The 20247-nt window shown below is 33.4% G+C and overlaps 2 protein-coding genes and 1 non-coding gene across 6 annotated transcripts; 1 reads left to right on the top strand and 2 right to left on the bottom strand.

The window, feature by feature from the left end:
* Positions 1 to 1256: 1256 nt before the first annotated feature.
* Positions 1257 to 1872, top strand: LOC117920416. The gene is made up of 2 exons (XM_034837919.1): positions 1257 to 1611; positions 1705 to 1872. Exons 1-2 carry the CDS (start codon positions 1260 to 1262, stop codon positions 1719 to 1721), a joined length of 369 nt encoding a protein of 122 aa, XP_034693810.1. The 5' UTR covers positions 1257 to 1259; the 3' UTR covers positions 1722 to 1872.
* An 822-nt stretch (positions 1873 to 2694) lies between these two features.
* On the bottom strand, positions 2695 to 6035 carry LOC117920415. 4 transcript variants are annotated; one of them, XR_004652240.1, is made up of 8 exons: positions 5749 to 5840; positions 5364 to 5544; positions 4680 to 4770; positions 4147 to 4322; positions 3666 to 3726; positions 3529 to 3562; positions 3340 to 3444; positions 2695 to 3028 (listed from the first exon to the last, which is right to left on the bottom strand). XR_004652240.1 is itself a non-coding variant. In XM_034837918.1 (7 exons), exons 2-6 carry the CDS (start codon positions 5496 to 5498, stop codon positions 3546 to 3548), a joined length of 480 nt encoding a protein of 159 aa, XP_034693809.1. In that variant the 5' UTR covers positions 5499 to 5544; positions 5831 to 6035; the 3' UTR covers positions 2695 to 3028; positions 3529 to 3545. The 4 variants fall into 4 exon arrangements, 2 of the variants coding, with proteins under 2 accessions (XP_034693809.1, XP_034693808.1); XR_004652239.1 differs by lacking the exon at positions 3340 to 3444 and adding an exon at positions 3235 to 3299; XM_034837918.1 differs by lacking the exon at positions 3340 to 3444 and having other exon boundaries at positions 5831 to 6035.
* An 11671-nt stretch (positions 6036 to 17706) lies between these two features.
* Positions 17707 to 17788, bottom strand: TRNAS-AGA. The gene has a single exon. It is a non-coding gene; the product is annotated as a tRNA-Ser (tRNA).
* Positions 17789 to 20247: the final 2459 nt, after the last annotated feature.

Genomic DNA, 20247 nt, shown 5'->3' with positions numbered 1-20247 from the left:
AATGAAGTCAACATCTTCTATTCCATTATTCTAGTAAAAGTATAATTATGTAAATATTTCATAGCTTTAGTATTTTAAAGTAGCAGTGGATAGTAGTAAAATTCTAATTCAATAATGTGATGCCAAAATTAGGTAGGTGCTACCTAGGTACCTCTAAAAAAACGCAACTCAACTTGATACTGTGCTAAGAAGGAGATCCTTTCGGTACTACCTATCAAGAGGCACCTCCCTACATCATTACCTGATCATAGAAAAGACCACAATAATAAAACCGTGTTCCCCTATTGGACATTTAACTGAAAAAGTTTGCAAATACCTTATGATTATCCTAAAAATTTCACATGTAATCGTTATATACAAGATGAACACGCCTATTGTAACCATCCATAAAATATAAGGAAGATAATAAAAAGAACGTTTCCAACAACAATTATTTCAAATAAATGAAGAATAAGTTAAATCAATATTCTAACTCCATGAACCTTGCAATTGTTTTATTTATGATATTTGCTATAAATTCAAAGCCTTTTCTCAAGGTAAGAAAAGAAAGGCCTATGAAGTGCCCTAACTTTTACTCCAAGAAATTTAGTATGGCCACAACAAGCACATTCATTGTGAGGGTCAAAACTAGTGACCATGACAACAAGGATTTTCTAGATGTTTGCATAGGCAAGTAACTATGATAACAAGGATTCTCTAACATGCATGCACAAAAAAAAAAATTACAAAGCACTTTTATACCAAAGATAAAAAGCTTTAACATAAAAAAGGTTCAATTAAATGTAGAACTCAAAATTTAAATCATTAAAATATGTGAGTAAAATTGAAATATTAAATAAAAGTATAAAGAAATAAAACTCGTGTAAACATAGATGAAAATATAAAAAAATGGTAAATACAAAATAATGAAACTTTCTTTATTACGTGATATTTTCTAATCGAAGAATCGAAAAACTTTTCCGTAAAAAGGAAAGTTTTCAATTATAAGAATGATATCATTATTCTTTTTACTAGAATAATTTATCAAACTTCTAAATTTTGCCTAAGATAAACCACATTGGGGTAGCGACTTAGCATCAGGGAGGCAGGGGATATTTCCTCGTCTATGGGCATAAAGTAGGCTACGCGTGCTTGCAGACTTTAAAGTAGTTGAGTGGTGCGATAATGTTATAGTACCTACTATTAAGACTATTAGTGGGTTGGAGTGCAAGCAGTTTTGGAGCCTTGGCTGCCCTATAAAACCAGGTGAGACTGGGGGAATGAATTGTGCAATGGAGTATCCAAAGAGCTTCATCTTCCTTGTGGGATTGCTTTTGGTTATCAGCCTTTCCAGTTTGGAAAAGGTTGATGGGGCAGGGGCCTGTGGAAAATCTTCCCCAGATAGTCAGGCTTTGAAGTTGATTCCTTGCGCAACGGCGGCCAGCGACAAGAACGCTGCTGTTTCTAGCAGCTGCTGCCTTCAGGTGAAGAAAATAATCCAGAACCCAAGCTGCCTCTGCGCTGTTGTGCTTTCCAACATAGCCAAGTTTTCTGGAGTCAATCCTGAAATTGCAATAACCATCCCCGAGAGATGCAATATTGCTGATCGTCCAGTAGGTTTCAAGTGTGGAGGTGAGTTTGCTACTCCTTTATGTCTGTGCTTTCCCTCATATGTTTCTGCCTCTCTTTCGTCGCTTCCCTCCTAATTTATTGCTGGTTTTGCAGCTTATACGCTTCCTTGATGGGATACACGTACACAACTGAAGACCCATGACTCTAGTATGGTACTTGTAACTTGTAAGCTAGCAGGCTTCACCCAATAAAAGCTAGCAGTCTGTATGCATCTACCCAAAATAATATTAATGCAATATGGTGATGAGCACATTACTTAAAGAGTTAAGATGCGTGGTTAAACAGAGTAGATGTGGCAGACCCACATGCGGGGGCCACCAGAAAAAAACTAATGCATTTGGCCGAGATTCACTTCTGCTGATATGTGGACACTGTGTTGGTCTGCGCAGGCCAATCTTGTTAACCACCATATCTAAACCATCAGGCTCTACTCATAGATAGGGACTGTTCCAATTGGTGGGTGACCTAGTGGACAAGGAATAACCCATACTTGGAATCTAAAGCTTAGATAAGGAATGCGAACTCAACAATTCTAAGACAGACAGCAGTTGATATAAAAAATAACAGTACTTGTTGGACCACTCCCCATTGAAGATATGATTCAGTAGTGTCTAGATGGTGGTATCGCATTCCATTATAATGGTGTTTTCAGTAGGGAAAAGGTGGACTGTCAAGGAATCTCAGACTGGAGGGTTTGACTGTTTGAGAAACATCAAACTTCATGTCTGACATGTTTCCAGAAACGGTCTCTAGGTATATCATTGTTCCTCAACAAGGGGACGAAAATTGGTTACACCCTGGGAAATATTGAAAATCAAGCAAACATTCTACGAAATAAAATAAATCAAATAGGGGATATTCAAGGAAAATAACCAGTGCCCCTCAATACATCAAGACAGATTGATAACAGGAAGCCAAGGCATAAAAGGTTAGGTGATGAGTAAGAAAACAAAGATAGCCTGAGTAACTCTGAAAGGAAGCCCAGAAGGCCATCCTGAGTATGTCATGGGAATTACAAAGGTCCCATTTAATTTTTGTGGGGTCCCTCTGTCCTACAACATACATATCCATCCACAATTAAAATAGAAAAACAGGGGAAAGAGTTCAACTATACACACAAGACACTAAAAGGTAATCTGAAATTCAAAGTAATCAACCAGTCAGCTATAGCCCATGGTAAATGCAAGCACTGCAACAAACATTCTTTACAGTAAAAAAGAAAAGCGTACAACATCCTTCACGGTAAACAAAAGACCGAAAAAGAAGTTGCATATAACTATCCAGTAAATATAAAGATTTTGTTATCTGGCTGGAGGAAAGTAACAACCAGCATTCCGGCAATTAGCTGACTGATACCATGATCATCTATCTTCATATTACAATGCAGATGAAACTGCTACCCTATGCTCATGACCTCCTGCATAGCATGAAATAAGAACAACTGCATTAATTAAGAATGAAGCTGATGCAGAATAAACAAGCAAATACTTGCAATACTTGCAACCCAATGAATCAGTTAAGTTAAAGCACCATTATGGATTTACAGGGGAAAGGAGTTTTTATGACATTTAATTTCCCATTTTCAGAACTTCTGGAAATTTGCAGAGAAACGCTAGAACACACCTTCAAAGTTAATTTCTAATTTTAGAAATCAGAGTAATTTGCCAACTTCTTCCACTTGTAAATATCTGAAAAATCCAGATGAAAAGTACAGTGATGGCAGATAACCTTTTATTCATCCAGCTTGTTATAGGTCCATGAAAACCATCAAGAAATTATCCATGGATGATATACTGAGGTATATGACCTCTTAACTTTATTGAATCTGAAAAACTGAGAAAGTGAAACCATTTAAAAGAGTGTGTGTGTGTGTGTGTAACTGGAGCAATCATGTACTTCAGGCACCGATTCACATACCTGGGTGGATCAGCTTTTTAGTAATAGAGAGACCCTGCAAAAATAAAAATTAAGGAAAATGAAGATGTTAGAACAGTACAAAAGGTCAATCATATTGCCTCATCATATAACTTAGATGCAGTCATAGTAACACACACCCTGCCACCAATTTCCTCTTGAAGCACTGCCAGTATCATCTTCTCCTGAATCTTTCTTTAACTGATGAGATCACCAAACATGTTAGCAAAATTTTGAATTTCAAGAAACTTATCTACTAAAATATATAGTAATGCTCATTGGACGTTAAAAATATTCTTCTTGTCAATCTCCCTCTAGCCTAGCGGAAATCTTATTTCTCCTCTCTTGCCTAAGAAGGAATGTAATCCTTCAATGAAAAGCATTTGAGATGGGGGCTCAATGACTTTCTCTATATAATACACATGATGACTATTTCATCAAACCAAAAGATCTTTGAATCCTGGTAAACATCCCAAGGGCTCCTCAAAAACTGAATCACTGGTAAATTCAACAGAAAAATATCCACTTATTGACTCGTGCAATGCATTTGCAGACCCTTTCAAAATTTAGCTAGTTCTGCACAATGAAATGATCCACAAATGTATGATAAACTACACTAACCATGGAGGGCATTCCAGAGCTCTGGGTGTTCTGGGGATGAAAATAGATGTCTTGACCACCATAGTAGATTGAGGAGCTCAGGTGACATGGTTGTACTCTTTGTTCCTGGTAAAAGGAACCTGTGTCTCTGTTTGATATACTCTGACTCTCGCCTTCACTCTGTTGCAAGGCATTTTCTGAAAAGATGACAGGAAAGATTTAAAGACATTAGAGTTAGACAAAAATTCAAGTTTTAACCAAAAAGAGTGATTAAAAAAGAGTGATTAAAAAATACAAGTGCAAACTTAAAAAGTATGCAAATAAATAATTCTCATCTAAAATTCCCAAACAATGTATTGAAGTTTTTTAATTGTTTATTGAGATGGGATGACAGCAGCTTTTATAATTTGTCCTTCGTTAAAAGAGGGTTTATGCCCTGGGATTTTCTCTTAATCATGACTTGCAATTATGGTAACTCAAACACAATTATAGCTGCACAATACGAACCACAACTACTATCCTTTGGTATGTTATTACTATGTTTCTTCACGAACCTGTAGTCCCTGGTTTGGCGTTCCAAACTTCATTGCCAGAATCTTGCTTTTTCTTGGTCAGGTCAGGGCGCAAAGATTCCCTCCCTAACACCTGGAAAAAACCATCAATAAAAGAAATCTCAGGGCCTGCTACAACGAACAACATAGGGAAATAGAACTTTAGACACCTTTGGTATAACAAAGCAGAAAAGAAACAGAATGTAGAAGATGAAACAGAGCTGTCCCTTCTAGAGTACTTCTTTATGATACCCGAAACAAGTATTATAATTGCTTCTTGTTCTTTATCCACTGAAAACATCTTAACTTGAACTAAACCCCTGGTTTGCAAAAAATTCCTCACTGCTCTCAAGGGTGTTCATCTAATTTGGTGGACTTCCAAAGCCCATATAAAGTTGACAATACGCAACCAACAAGGATTTTCCAAACTATAAAACAAAAACTTTAAACATTAAGAAATATCATCACCCAATAGAGAAAAAAACCCTTGGAACTGTGCAAACCTTTAAAAGAACTCAGCTAAAATTCAGATGAATGGTACAAAATGCAGAAACCCATTGACATTAAATGAAAAGAAAATTCGAATTGGACTGGGCAATCAATAGAAAAGGAAAGAATCCATGAGAGAAACAAAGAATTGGAAGAGAAAGAAACAGAGAAATGATTGAAGACGGCACTAATATATACCTTGGAAGAAGTCGAAAAGATAGAGGCGAAGATACCCGTGGAAGACGGAGACGGGTAAGAAGACTCCTTGGAACCAAAAAGATCGGTAGCGAAAGAGGAAGACGATGATGAACCCGCTTGCTTTTTTCCTTCCATTTCTATCTCTCTCTCAAGACTAGAGAATGGAGAATGCCCCAATAGACTGATAGATATAGCCAACAACCACCGTCAGAGAATGCTCAAAAAGAAAGAGAACGCCGATAAAGATTTTGCATAGAAACAAACACAAACTGCAGAGTTCAGATATAAAATACAAAAACAAAGAAAGAAGCAGAACAAACAGAGAAAGAGAGAAAGACACGTGAAGATCGCATCATACTAAGAGAAAACCAAATCGTCCTCTTACCGATTTATAAGCTTGAAAAAGAAAATGGAAAAAGAAAAAACAAGACAACACTCTTAATAAACTCCCTCGCTTTCTCTCTTACTTTGCCTTAATTCTCTCTCTCTCTAATCTTTTTCGGCTCTCTGCTTCTCCTTCTCCCTCTCCAAACCGTTGAGAGATTAGCCGATTATTGCCACGTAAAAATTATTGACTGCCCATGTGGGGTCAGCTCCAAAGTTCCAAACTTTTCTGCCACGACTTCCTAATGGATAAAAGCAACCCTCCTATTTTTCACTAGCCCATCACTGTCTCTGTTCAACACATATGTTTATGTATTGACCTTTCTCTCTCCTATCTCTCTCTCTTCCTTTCTTTGGATATAAGCAGTAAGCACCGTGGAGAAAGGCTACCTCATCTTATCTTTCAATCTTGTCGTAGCAAACATGGCTTTCCCTTTTTTGCCCTTTTTCTTTTTAATTGGAAAATCAGATGCAGTACAATAGGCCACGGCAACTTATTTGGAGACTGCAACGCATTATAAAATTAGAAGGAGACAGGACACGTTAAGTTGTGTGTGAAATGCATTTGTGTTTTTACTGAAAAATGGGGCCGAGGCAGATGAAGAGAGTGAAGAGGGTCCACAAGGTTAAGTGCCGACAGGGAGGTCACACAAAAGACAATGAGGGTCCACGTGGGCAGGTGCAGTCATATAAGGATTGCCACTGTGGGTCGCCGCATGCTCTACGTGTGTCCTACTTTAAGCCACATGGAGTGTCACAGTCCCTCAATCCCCACTCCTCATCCCCCACCAGATCTCATCTCTTCTGCCTATGACTCTCCATCCACGGTAATTTCCAAGTTGATGCCTAGATGACTTTAGAAGCCCCCTTTTTGGCAACTAGCCCTACTCCAAATGTGGATCACCACCATGGTCGCCGCATTTGCTTTAATTTCAATTTTTTTCCCCTTCCTTTTTTCCAATAGATATGAAACTCCTACCAGATATGGAGACCTTGATCACTAGTATTCGGTGTGAAGTCTTGAAATTTTTGTCCCTCCGCCTATTTGACACCTCATGTTTCCTCATCCTCAGGCTTGTCCCTCTCTATCCACTCTTTAATTAATCTTAAATACTTAATTTATTATCTTATCTTTCCAACCTCTATGCCCACCATAGCCAGTGGACAGGTCAAGCCCTAGGCCCCAGATTTAAACATATCGCACTTCAATCATCAACATTTTCACTATCAACCATACAAATAAAAAATTGGGTTCCTCTTGTTATGTTATGAAGAGTGGAGAGCACAAGTAAAGGTACACTTACTATCCAACAAATATTTGTAGATTCCCAGTGTCCCAAGTGAGAAAACTTTATCTATAAATATAGTGATCCCTCCAAACAAGGACAAGCTTATCCTCAAAATGTCTCTTCTATTACTAAGACCACTTGGTGATAAAACTTATCTAAGAGATGTTTTTCATTTGCACTTAGCCTTTTGAAAAGAGTTGCCAAATCAACTTCTTCTTTAGGTAAAAGAAATATGATTGTTTTATTAATAGTTGAAACCCAACTTGAAGATGTGTTGGCTTATATTCTTAAAATTATAATTTCCATTATCGATGGACAATACTCATTCGTCAATTTATTTAGTGCTAGAATCACGTCTACTCTTAATGTGGGTATTTTCATCTCCAAAATAGGATTCACGACTCAAATTAAAGTCATAAAACAAGAAGCTGACAAATCAAAATTATAATTGGTGTAATTCCTATACATATATATAAAGGAAAATTTAAGGTATCGTAATGGTACCTACCGAGTAAAAGATCTAAGTTGTTCAATATTATGGTGAGATTTAAGCCATTGAATGAAGGTAAAAATGAATTAGACCAAGACACAAGAGTATAAACAAAATACTAAGTACAAATACTGAAATCTAAAAATGTATATAGGGTGCCACCTAATTGATGGTGTTTTTTCAATAGGTGCCGACAAAATACATTTACATACCATAGCTAGGCTTATACATAATAATAATAGTTTATTATTATTATTATTAAGAAAAACAATTGTATGTGTTGACACAACTCCAATATGGCTAGCTTAGACGGTGGACACCCTTGCAACAAAAAAGACCCAATGCATCCTAAGAATCCTTCAATGACAACCAAATCAAGTTTTCTGCAAGGGTTCACATATCATCTTCACTACTTATTATTGTTATTATTATTATTATCATTAAGAAAAACAATTCACATGTGTTGATACAACTCTAATGTGGCTAGCTTAGACGATGGACACCCTTGCAACAAAAAAGGACCCAATCGATCTTAGGAATCCTTCAATGAGAACCAAATCAAGTTTTACGCAAGGGTTCACATATCATCTTCGCTACTTGGTCTTATTTTATGACCTTTCTCCTATGCATTGATTAGAGTGAGATTAATATACATGAGTTGGCACGTGTAATGTATGTGTTTGTTTTTTTATTAGCAATGCAACTTTCTACCTTGGGGATTGCCTAACAACATTCTCAAAATGCATAGAAAATCCTAATGGGAGTTCGGAGTGTGGCATGCCATTTCGATGGTGAATAAAGGGAGAGAAAATAAGGACAATATGCACGAAAAGGTAACATGGTTGGTTAGATGTGGACAACGTATAATAGATTAATTGAACTTTGCATGCAAGTGTTTGTTGGCCTTGCTCTATATGGTCAAGTGTCAACAAGTACAACTCCTACACAATTTTAGATCATCTACCCCCACCCCTAATCCTGCCTCGTTCTCCTCTTTCTACTCAAGTACTTTGGAGAAGTGTTGTCAGGTAAGAAAAATTGGCACATGTATAGTTTTAATTTTTTTGTAACTTGGTGGTAGGTGGAGGACATGTGGCATTATCATCATGGTCACAAGGTTTCATGTTCACCAATCATCTCTTAAAGGCGACATTAGTATTGGCAGCAACATGCCTACTCATGGTATTTAAAGGTGTGTTTTTTCGTATTTGGTTTGCTTTTCACACTTTATTTTTTGCTTTTAGGTTCATTGTTCCTGCATTTTTACTCCTTAAAACATTGCTAAAGTTGTTTTTTAAGTTGTCGTCACTTCTTTATTTCGATAGGTTTCTAGTTCTTTTTCATTCCAATTTCATTTTCTCCTCTAGTCTTCACTTTTTTTTCTTTTATGTCCCCTTGTCCATAATATATCTAGGGTTTTTAGTGGGAATTTTTTGTTGTTGTTAGGTCAAAACACCCCTAAGGTGGTTCTTGTCATTGTTAGATGATAAAGCAAAGCTACTTCATAGCCCTTTTGTTCTCTACCCTCAATTCTCATCTCCTATAATTTTGCTAGATCAAAGCCTTTAAATCTCTTTAGATTTTAGGTTTATGTCATCCCCTTAAGGTTGTCACTTGTGTGACCCTTGGCCTTCTCTTATCATTGAACAAATCAAACAATTAGAGTTGTCTACCGTAGGGGACTCTAATTCATTTTCCCTTGCGTGGGGCCCATTCTATAATTGTTATTTGGCCCAATCAGTTAAAACATCCAATCCATTCTTTACTTGATTTTTTGGACGCTTAAGGGTCACTCGATGACATTGTCTCACTACATGTTGGCTTTCAAAAAGGTCAACTTTCCCTTAATTGGTCATATAACTAATTTTTAATGGTATGTGGATAGGATGAACTTCATCTTATGTATCTAGGTTTGCCATAACACCGCATTGTACAAAAACAAGTCAACCATTATTGAGAATCATACTATTAGAATGATGAGACCATCTAAAATGGAGAAGACAATCTCCCTAAGAAAGTAGTAGTAGATCCATTTGTAGGAATGGTTACATAAACCATCTCAGGCCTTGGATTTCTAGGGTGTATACAAAAACTATCCTAGGTTTCTCTAGATTTACACAACGGAAACATAAATATATTTTAAAAGTTAGATATCGAGATTAGGAACAATACTTACAATCTAGATGTTTCTATCTCTTTTCTAGTAAATGAAGAAACGATGTACATCTAGAAACCTAATGGATCTTCTACCTAATGTCCCTTTCTTGAATCTTAACAAGCGAAAAAGGTGAATTCCTCTTTAAAGGGGATGAAGACTAGAGTTCACCTCTCTAGAAGACTAAATAACAAAGCTTTAAAGTCTTAAACCCCTAATAGAGTTCATATGGGGTTTCCTTGTGTTCTTAAGTGACTTAAGCTCGTCTTGAACTTAGGTCACTCAAACTGGCTCACTGGGTCCTAATTAATTGATTAGTCTCATTGGCTTCAATTAAGTAATTAGTTTAATCCAAAAAAATCATTCATAAAATCTCGTGCAATCTTACATATTTACTAAAGCACCTTTACACACATATATGAACAAAGAATCCAAATATCCTTTAAATAACGTGTCACTAAGGAATGTGGTCTTGAGTAAAGACTATTAGAACCCATGGGAAAATAATGACTCCCTCAAAATCTAATTATGAAGTTAACTTAATATCTCACTACATAGAGTCAATTGCACTATAATATTTTATGATATTAAAATGAAATATTTTCTCAAGTCCTTAACCTACTATTTACTATATTAAGCTTCTGATGAATTGGTATTTGTAATCTAACAAGATGAATACTATCAACCTTTTAAGATTACTTCTACCATCCTTGAGTCTCAAATCATCATATTATGTGATCAATCGACATACTCCACTTTTCCAATAACACATGTCAAATTCTACTTAAGTAATTACTATGGTCAGAGATTTCCTTATCATAAATCCTTAAGACCACCCAAAGAACACATTGACTCAAACTCATGAGATATCATGGTATCTATCTTAAAAATACTTATTGTCACATGTCTTAATCAATAGCGACTCAATTCATAGATAATATATGACTACCTCAAGGTCTCATGTGTATATCAAAGTCATTGAATATCTTAATACTAGCTCAGTTTTCTCTCACGGTTGAGAAACCATTAACATAGTAGCTTAGTGAAGTCATGAGTACTCAAGAACTAATGTTATGACTCACCATAAGTCCTGTCTAATGTTAATCATACATAATAATGTACTCACCATGGGAACCTTATCCTAATGATTAAGACAAGTTATTATTTTAATTGGGAGATAGTAAACTCCAACCTAAAAAAGATTGCCTAAGTTTATGAACTACTTACGAACAACTCATCTACTTATAAGAAACCTTAGATTTAGATTTTCCATATAACTCATTATGCACGCTAGTCATGTACAATGTAAGTGATGTTATAGACCTAAAGTTTTAAAAGTATAATGCATGAATAGGATAGGTAAGAAACCGGAACCTCAACTATTAAAAGAAAAATCGATTCTTTGGAACGCAACGAACAGAGATAGAATCAAACTAATTCCCAAAATGCCTTTTTGGATATTTCTCAATGTAAATATTATAAATTAAAAAAATATTTATTGTTACATTAGGTCATGATTTTAAGGGTTTTATCCTAACACTGCTAAAGTTAATAAGTACTCTCCTCGGGCTTTCTAACATTATTAGGGGATGGCCCATCTTGTAGTTAGTGAAGACATGGAGCAAATTAGCTAAGATCTCATGATTGATAAGTACCCTACATATATCAAAGTTTGAGATACTTAATGTTAGTATCAAAGAATCTTGACATATGATGTAAATTTGTCTCCAAAAGGTGATAGGATAGTCAATTGACTACAAACTTCCTAGGTAAAATAATACTAGACAACGTTGATGCAGTCGACCATGGTGGCACTTTAGAGCATGGAGTGTTTCCACCCTTGCGAGTATCTATGTGAATTTGTCGAGTCACCATGAATAAAATGAACGTATAATATGCAAACCTCATTAAGTGTTGCATTGGAAGTTACCAATGTTGTGGCATTTAGTCAGGGAGGCATGGTTCCTTTATTATGCACATACTAAGTGAGATGTGAGACATTGACCAATCTTTCGACCGAGAAGTACAAGTAGAAGCATTATTATGTGGTCTTCTTGCCAAGGATCACTATGCATGGGGTTTAGCCACTTGAATTAGGGTGTACTTTAGATAATTGAGAGTAACTAGGCATAAGGAAGATTAAGTGAAGTAAACACCATGGTAGCTTATACAATTTTGGATGCAACTTTCTATTTCTAGCTACCAAGGCTAGTATTGACTCTACCACGAAGAAGTTGTAGGTGGTGATTGGAGGTCAAAATAAAGTATTGTCGGGGTAGCCACAAGTCATCTTCCAAGATGATGTACTTGTTGGCATCACAAAATACATTGACGATGGTTTTCGGTGGCTTTTTCAAGACTGATTAAAAAAAAAAAAAGGAGTTAGGCATGATACACCTATTGAATGTTTGCATGAGATTATCTATGTTACATGACTCCATTTAGAGGACGATTTGCTTGAATCTTTTCATAAATCCCACAATGATTTGTTCCCCATCATGCACACGTTTTTTTTAGGGTGTTGACACTCTGCTTTTGTCTAACTAGGTATAGAAACGCACTATAAAATTTTTGAAAATATCTTGAAATAAGCATACAGAGTTAAGCAGAAGGAAACCCAAATAGATCATAGGAATCCTCCAATGGCAAAGTCAAGTTTTACGAAAAGAAGAATGACAGGTAATGAAGAAGAAAGGGTTCATTTATTATCTCTGCTACCTAGTCTTACTTTTATAGTCTCTCTTTGGCACACTAACTAGCCAAACAGTGATAGACATGGGTTATTGCACATGGGAGCTTTGATTCACAATGTGGTGAGGAGGAGGAGTGGTCGGCAATCCTCTCATAATTGAAAAAAACTCTGATTTAGAGTGTCAAGTGTTGTTTGGAGAGCTAATTGGGGAGAGGTGTAAGGACTGCATACATGAAGGAGTAATATGGTCAGCCTGACGTAGACAACATCTAGTAGAATACTGTGCATGGCCAAGTATCAACTGGTATATATAGCAGCTTCTACAAGGTTTTGGATCCTCCAATATGTACAAATTTAATTTCAATAATAGTTGCTATTAAATATACTTTCTTTATCTCTCTTTACACCTTTTCCATTAAAAAAAATATAAAAAGAGAAAAGTAAGAATGGAGAGGGCAAAGATAGGTATATTTAACATCACTTATAAAAATAAATACAAAGCGGTTAGTATTGGCGTGTCATGCCTTAGCAACGAAGATTAGAGACGACAGCACTTGTTTCAATTTGTCGTTTTTGTTTTGGAGACTTGGAGTGCATATCCTGGGCCTGGGCCTGGGCCTACAAATTGACTAATACCTGATATGTCATGTTTAGCATTCCACGTGCCTCTCACTCTCATTCGGTGGACACGGTCACGTGGGCCTACTGAAAGTCGGGCCAACGGAATAATCTGCTGGCACTTCGAGGCCTAAATTTGACCGCCTAAGCCCACTACGCAGAGACAACAGCTGGAGCCTGGCTGGTCCAATAAGAAAATAACTATCAACTCAACTGTTCATACAAATTAAAAAGAATATATTCTGAAGCCGCATGACATCATTTGATCCATGACATCTTTTGTTATTAAATTTAATCTACATTATCACATATTAAGTGGCCCCAAATAAAGACAAACCCGTCGACCAACATGGCTTGAAATTAACGTTAAGGTGTGAAAGAAATGAATAAATTTCGAAAACCGCCCATGTGCCATCACAATTAGAGTACAGTTTTGATCCTCCGCCCTGTTCCAGAAGGTGGTGGCCCAGCTCTCCTGTTGCCAATTAAGATAACTTTTGTTTAAGTCTTCTTTTAAAAGTCTAATGATTTTGTGTCCAACCCTTAAAACCCACTGTTATTTTAATGATTTTTTTTCTATTTATCATCCCTTTAGTCAATTCAAAAATATTAGAGAAAATGTTTTTACAATATAATATATATAAATTTTTATATGAACAACACAATCATGGTTGAAATTGTTAAACAAACAAAAATTTTAGTCTGAAAAGAAGAAACTTCAACCTTCTCGAATTCCTATTCTAAAAAAAATGATTAAATTTGATATTTTTCTAAAGTCTTTGTCAAAAAATATTTTTGCCATATGTATATATTCATAATCAAGTGCATAAAAATAAAATAAGAAGAAAGAATCCACTTCAATTAGTATTTCTAAAAATTAAAAGCAATAAAATATTAATATATTGAATTTTTTAATATAAAAAATAATATTTATTTTCCTTAATTTAAGATATTTATTTATTTTTATATAATTCATGATACATTTTTGTATAGATTTCCTAAAAAGTTTAATAAAATTTATTGCTTCTGTTGCCAATCAGGAAGGAGTCCCAAAGTTCATGTTGCACACCAAGGCATAAAAAAAAATATTAAGAAACTCCAAGGGTGGATACATGAAATTTAAGGGGCAAAAACAATAATATGAAATTTAAGAAAATGACAAGAAAGAAAAAGGAAAATCTATGAAAATGAAAGATGAGAAAAGAAAAGGAAAGAACACCTAAACCAAGAGTAAAGGGAAGTCTAAGGAAAAGGGTTCGGTTTCAATTAAAGTTTAACGGGTGTAAAGTAAAGGTGAAAAAGTTTGATACGATTTGAGAATATAAATCAAATTTAACATGTTTTATTTGTAAATTTAGGTCAAATTTGCATTGACGTATATAATTTTTTTAATAAATAAATAACTTTTTAATCACGTTCCATAATATAAATCAACCCATTTAATGATTACACTTATTTACCGTAGTATAACTTTAAACTGTTTAACTTATTTATTTTAAATTTATTTTTAAATAAATAAATAAGTTAATTGAATTAGAAATTTATTTGATTGAGATGTTAATCATATAAACTTATATAAAACATAACTCAATTTGATTATTAAATGAAATAACTTTGTTATTAAACAAGTTACACGATATATTATATGTTTAATAATTAGTTAATATTTGGATTTATGTTTTTGATATGATTATTATTTGTATCGGGTTTGAGTTGACATATATAGTAAAATATTTAGACCCTATTTGGTAACTGTTTTCGAAAATAATTTTAAAAAACAATTTTTGAGAATAGTTTTTTAATGTTTTATAAAACAAAAATACATTTATGAATATAAAATGTTTCTAATTCATTTTTAATGTTTTTTAAAATACGTTTAAAAATAATTTTTATATTTAGTGTTTTATTTTTAATGTACATGTTTATATAATTATCTTTTAAAATAGCTTTCAAAAACCGTTTTTAAAAATAGAAAATAAAAACAAGTTTTTAACTGTCAAATTTGTTTTTCTATATATTTTTTTTAGTGAGAATAGAAATTGTTTAAAGAAACAATTGCTAAATGGGACTTTAAGTTTTCATATGACAAAACATGACCTCCCACGAGACAAAATTTTTATTTAAAAAGTAAAGAGATAAAAGAGAAGAAAATTAAAGGGATTTGACTAGTTTAATATTTTAATAAAAATAACTTTGGTTTTAAGAAAATATCCTAAATAAAATATTTTATATATTTATTATAATTTTAAAAAAAATCTACATTTTTTTTTATTAAAAACAATTTTTATGAAAAATTGTTTTAAATTAACAATAAATTTGAAGTATCTTCTGATGTTTTAAAAAATGGAATTTTATTCCATAAAAGGATGAAACTGTTTTTAAAGAAATGTTTGAGAATTATTTTTTTATATAAAATATTTTTGACAAGTTTTTGAGTGAAAATAATATTTTTCACAAATTTTTTGGAGATATTTTTTATTAAGCATTTTAAAATGAGAAAAATATTTAATTTTTTTTTTCACCATATGGAATCATGGATACAGTCTTTTACCTTTTCAGTAGAGTTTTCAGGCACAGTGACTTAGATTATGTTTGCTTTTGAAAATTTTTGAGAAAAAATATAAAGAAAAAAGAAAAAAGAGATAAAATAAGACGTAAATTTAAATTCAATACATTATTTTTATATATAACTTCAAATTTATTTCACTTATATTAATTATTTTATATAGAAAATAAATAAATAATAATTATTATATTTGTTTTTTCTTCACAATAATAAAAAAAAATATCCATTTTCTTTTAAGGTTGATTTTTTATTTTTTATTTCTTATTTTTAAAAATAGGCCTGGTATTTAGTTACCAATTAGTATTTAATTATGAATCAGAAAAAGAGCTTGGGGGTGTTTGGATACATGTTTTGTTTAACAAAAAATAATATATTTTCCTATAGCCAAAAATCTTCCACAAACATTAATCCCTTTCAAAATCAGCAGACCAGCAGGTCATTTCATTGGAGGACCACTGGGTAAGCAATTAAAAGCATCCACCAGACCAGATGTTAAGAGCTCAGACTCTAATGGCAGCCTCCGAGCAGGCGAACCAGAGCCCCAATCAAATGAAAGCTCAAGCTTTCTTTGCTTTTCTTCATGTTAAATTTTTAGTAAAAACATCATGTTTTCAAGCCAAAATTCAGAAACAAAAACATGGGCTACGGGCGACAACTTGCTGCATCTCATATTAATTGGTATAAATCCCAAGATACATGTACAACAGCAAGGAAAACTAGAAACTGTACAGAGAAATCAGTGTGATTTCCATGGTGAACATTGGAGATTAGAGCAAGACATATTCCATGTACTTGTGCATTCGCCTCCCACGCCATCACAGCACTTGCATACCATCCCCAGGGTTGTGAAAATCTTCCAGTACCCTGTCAATTATTCACAAATATATATATAATTCACACTAACCATTGCCCACCACTACCCTTGATGAGACAGAAAAGAGTTTGAGAATCCTTACAGTACCTCTGTCCTGAGGAGGAGGAGGAGGATGAAAGCGGCCTGCCTTCCACAGCTCTCGTTTTCTGCGTGGAGAGATTACTCACCAACAGCAACACCATCACCACGTAAAGCTTCAACACACCCATTTCCCCTTCCCCTGTGTTTCAACTTTCCACCAACCCTCTGACTGGGGGAGGAGGAGGCTGTCTAAATTGTCTAATATATATCTCTAGTTATCTACATCTCCCCCACCACACTTAGCGTCAGGCCCCAGACAAGGAAAACATCATTATTTATAAATATTAGACTAATGCGGACGGGTTGCTTTCAACCATAATACTAATAGCAGTACTTCTAGAAAAAATACAGGGTAGTGATGGATGGGCCCGCCACCACACGTTTCCACCTTCTTTACGTCTTCTGCGAGCCTGAGTGGAAACTTCAACTCGGGGGTAAAGTTGGGACCACTTCTTTATTATATTCAGATTATGTACAGTGAGAATTTGGCCTATGCGATTTGATTCCTTTCTATCTTAATTTCAAGTGGTTCACATGGGCATAGAGGTAGGCCCCCAATTTTAAAAATGTGTACCCCCTTTTCTGTCTCCTTTTCAAATTTTCTTTGTGGGGTAGGGAGCCATCATCATAGGGATCTTTAGCTCTTCCTGTAATTAAACATTTCTACCTCTTAATCATATCATCTCATATTTTTCCTTCTCTTTGATTTCAATTTTCGTAATAATTTTTTGTATATATCTCACTATTAGTTGAAATTGAAGGAAAATTTAAAGGAAAAAAGAAAAAATTAAACTATCAATAAGATTGACTTACGAGAAACAAAATGCAGAATCTCATGATATTTTCTTGAGTCTCTAGAAAACCGTGGCACAATAAGTCATACACAAGTAAGATGAGCCGCCCCATCACTCAGATGATGATTGACAAGAAACATAATGTAAGAAACGAGCATGTCTTTTTCAAGGCAAGTTCGAGGCAAGAGCAAGAGGGACAAGTATGGTAGAGGATAGACCTTTGTGGAAGACCTAGGGATTAGTAGTTCAACGCCTCCACCACTTTACTAACAACCCACTTCATCATCCCAATGTATTCTGCTCCACTGACCCGTGTTGCTCAACAGTTCTAAAAATTGAAAAAAAGTGGATGTTTTCTTTTATATTTTGTAGCACCCTTTCAAAAAGTATTTATCAAAACCGTGGGCGGCAGGATTCGAACCTGCGCGGGCAGAGCCCACATGATTTCTAGTCATGCCCGATAACCACTCCGGCACGCCCACTTGATGTTTAAGCTGATCTTAACAATAATTATAATCTCAAATCAAATATATACATTCTTGCAATCCGATCACGCATTTTATTTAAAATACAAAAAGGGTAAGATGGTCTTCTACTCTTTGTATTTTAATGTAAAAAAATTATTTTGTAATTTATTTTTACAATTTGATAAGAAAATTTTAAAAGGTAAAGTAATATAATTTTTTTATTTCTAAAATTATTAAATAAATTCTAAAATAAAAAATTAATATGCTCACCTACATCTTAGTTTTATTTATCAACCCAATGCTTCACAAAATTTTGGTTACACGGATGTCAGTCATATTAATAAGTTAATCTTATCCCCTATGTTTATAAATTTAATTTAATCGCTTATCCAATTTGAATGAGAGTTGAATACAAATTTAATATATGTTTTCACTCATTATTGTATTTGAAGATGTTGAAATTTTTTTGAAAGCAAAATGTAAGTTTTTTTTTTTTGAAATATTTGATTAAAATGAATGAAATAATCTTTAAATTATGAATATAATCATTCTTATATTTTTTTTTTTGAAAAGTAACAAATTTTTTATATAAATGTTTTTTTTATCATTTCAAGTATTTATATATAATTTTTTAAAAAGTGTTATTTTTACAAAAATAAAATAAAAATAATATGGGCATTTATATTCAAATAAAGTAAAAAAAAAAATGTGAGAGGATAAGTTTCAAAAATTAAATTTTTAAAGGCCCTCGTAATGGAATAATTTTGTATTTATTTATTTATTTATTTTTAAGGAGCAAAGGTTGACGTGGAAGTCGGTGGTATTCATTATTTCTTTCCTTGTCTTTGCATGAGAGAGGGTTGGAAAAACTTTATAGACTTTCTTCTTCACATGTGATTTGGAGTTCTGTGGCATATACTTTTCAAAAATTTCAACAGTTTTTTAGTAGGCTCGTGATTTGTATCAAGGACTAAGCGTTTTACTCAGATTGAGTGAGTCAGAGTCTCTTTTGTACAAGGCGTTAAGTGGGTTGTATAGTGAGGTAGTAGTCTTTCCTAGAAGTGTCTTCCTTTTTGTCGTGAATATTACTTACATATATTTAACAAGATAATTTAGTAAAATTAAATAAAAACTTCCATTGGTATAATTTTATGAAATAGGTGGGTGCCAATGTAATCAAAACTTTTCATGTTCTTATAATCACTAAAAAGTTTTGATTTTTTTTTTCTTATAGTGCATTAGATTGCTCAAAAAGTGAATGAGAGACTGCTATATCTAAAGTTCACAACATTTTATTGAAGCTTTTTCTTGAGAGTGTACCCCTAATAAAGAAACAAAATCAGAGTTAGCTGGTGGGTCGTGTTTATGCTATTACAATCCTAAATTGAATAATTTTGGATGAAAAATTGGATATAAGAAAATGGTCTAATTTTCGATCAAGAGTGTGTCAATTAGGACACTGAGCTCCAAGGGGTGGATTATAATATCTTACATCGCTCAATAAGTGAATGGGGAAAAAAAATCATATATAGAGGGTCTTCACAACATAATCGAAATCTTTTTTTAAGGGTGTAAGCCTAATAAAGAAACAAAATCAAAATCAACTAGTGGGCGGCATGTATGCGTTACTATAGCCCTGAACCTCGACAATATCAAATAGAGAGCAGACTGTGACATTTTTTTTAACTTCTTTATTTTAAAATTTGGGTACTATATGTGATAACATTTTTCCGATTATTTAAAAAATAGTTAGTTTTTAGGAATACTACTTTTTAAGTTTAAAACAACATTAATATACATCAACCAATATGTTCTCCAAAACTTTGCGGAAAAAAAAAACGCAACATTAAGTAAACCTAATCTATAAATTAAACTTATTTGGCATTTGGTTTCCTATTTGAAATATGAATAGTTTCAAAATTAACAGTTAAATGTATAAGCTTGAATGATACATATTTTATTTAGTAAATAAATATTTAATGTGACATTTGTATTTAAAGTAAAGTTGCATCATTTATGTAAGAATTCATATTATTTCATATTCTTGAAAACTGAGAAAATGTACCCAATTTTCGAAATTAACTTAAACTTAGTAATTACTAAGTTTGTTTTTTTTTTTTTGTATATTTAAGATAATAAGATATTTCAAAACTAATCATTTTTATAAAATAATAATAATTGAACAAATTTTTAAGTATCTCAAAGTAATAAATTATCATCATAATAATAAGAAGTTTAACATCACTATATTGATTTTTCATTTATATAATTAAGATAAGATATTTAAAAAATAATAATTTCAACGAAAAATAGCAAAGAAATATATTTTAAAATAATAAAATTCTAGTAATTTAATATTATGATCCTCCGAAAAAATGATAAGGTAAGGAAGTGTGTAAAAGGTAAGATTTATGTTTGGGTGTCAAAGGTTGAGAAGAGGAAAAAAAGAAAAGGTGCAGAAATAAGAAAACCAA

Source organism: Vitis riparia, chromosome 8, assembly GCF_004353265.1.
Source record: "Vitis riparia cultivar Riparia Gloire de Montpellier isolate 1030 chromosome 8, EGFV_Vit.rip_1.0, whole genome shotgun sequence".
NCBI classification, from domain to species: domain Eukaryota; kingdom Viridiplantae; phylum Streptophyta; class Magnoliopsida; order Vitales; family Vitaceae; genus Vitis; species Vitis riparia.
Note: the sequence above shows the minus strand (reverse complement) of the source record. Positions and strands in the feature narration are given on the sequence as shown.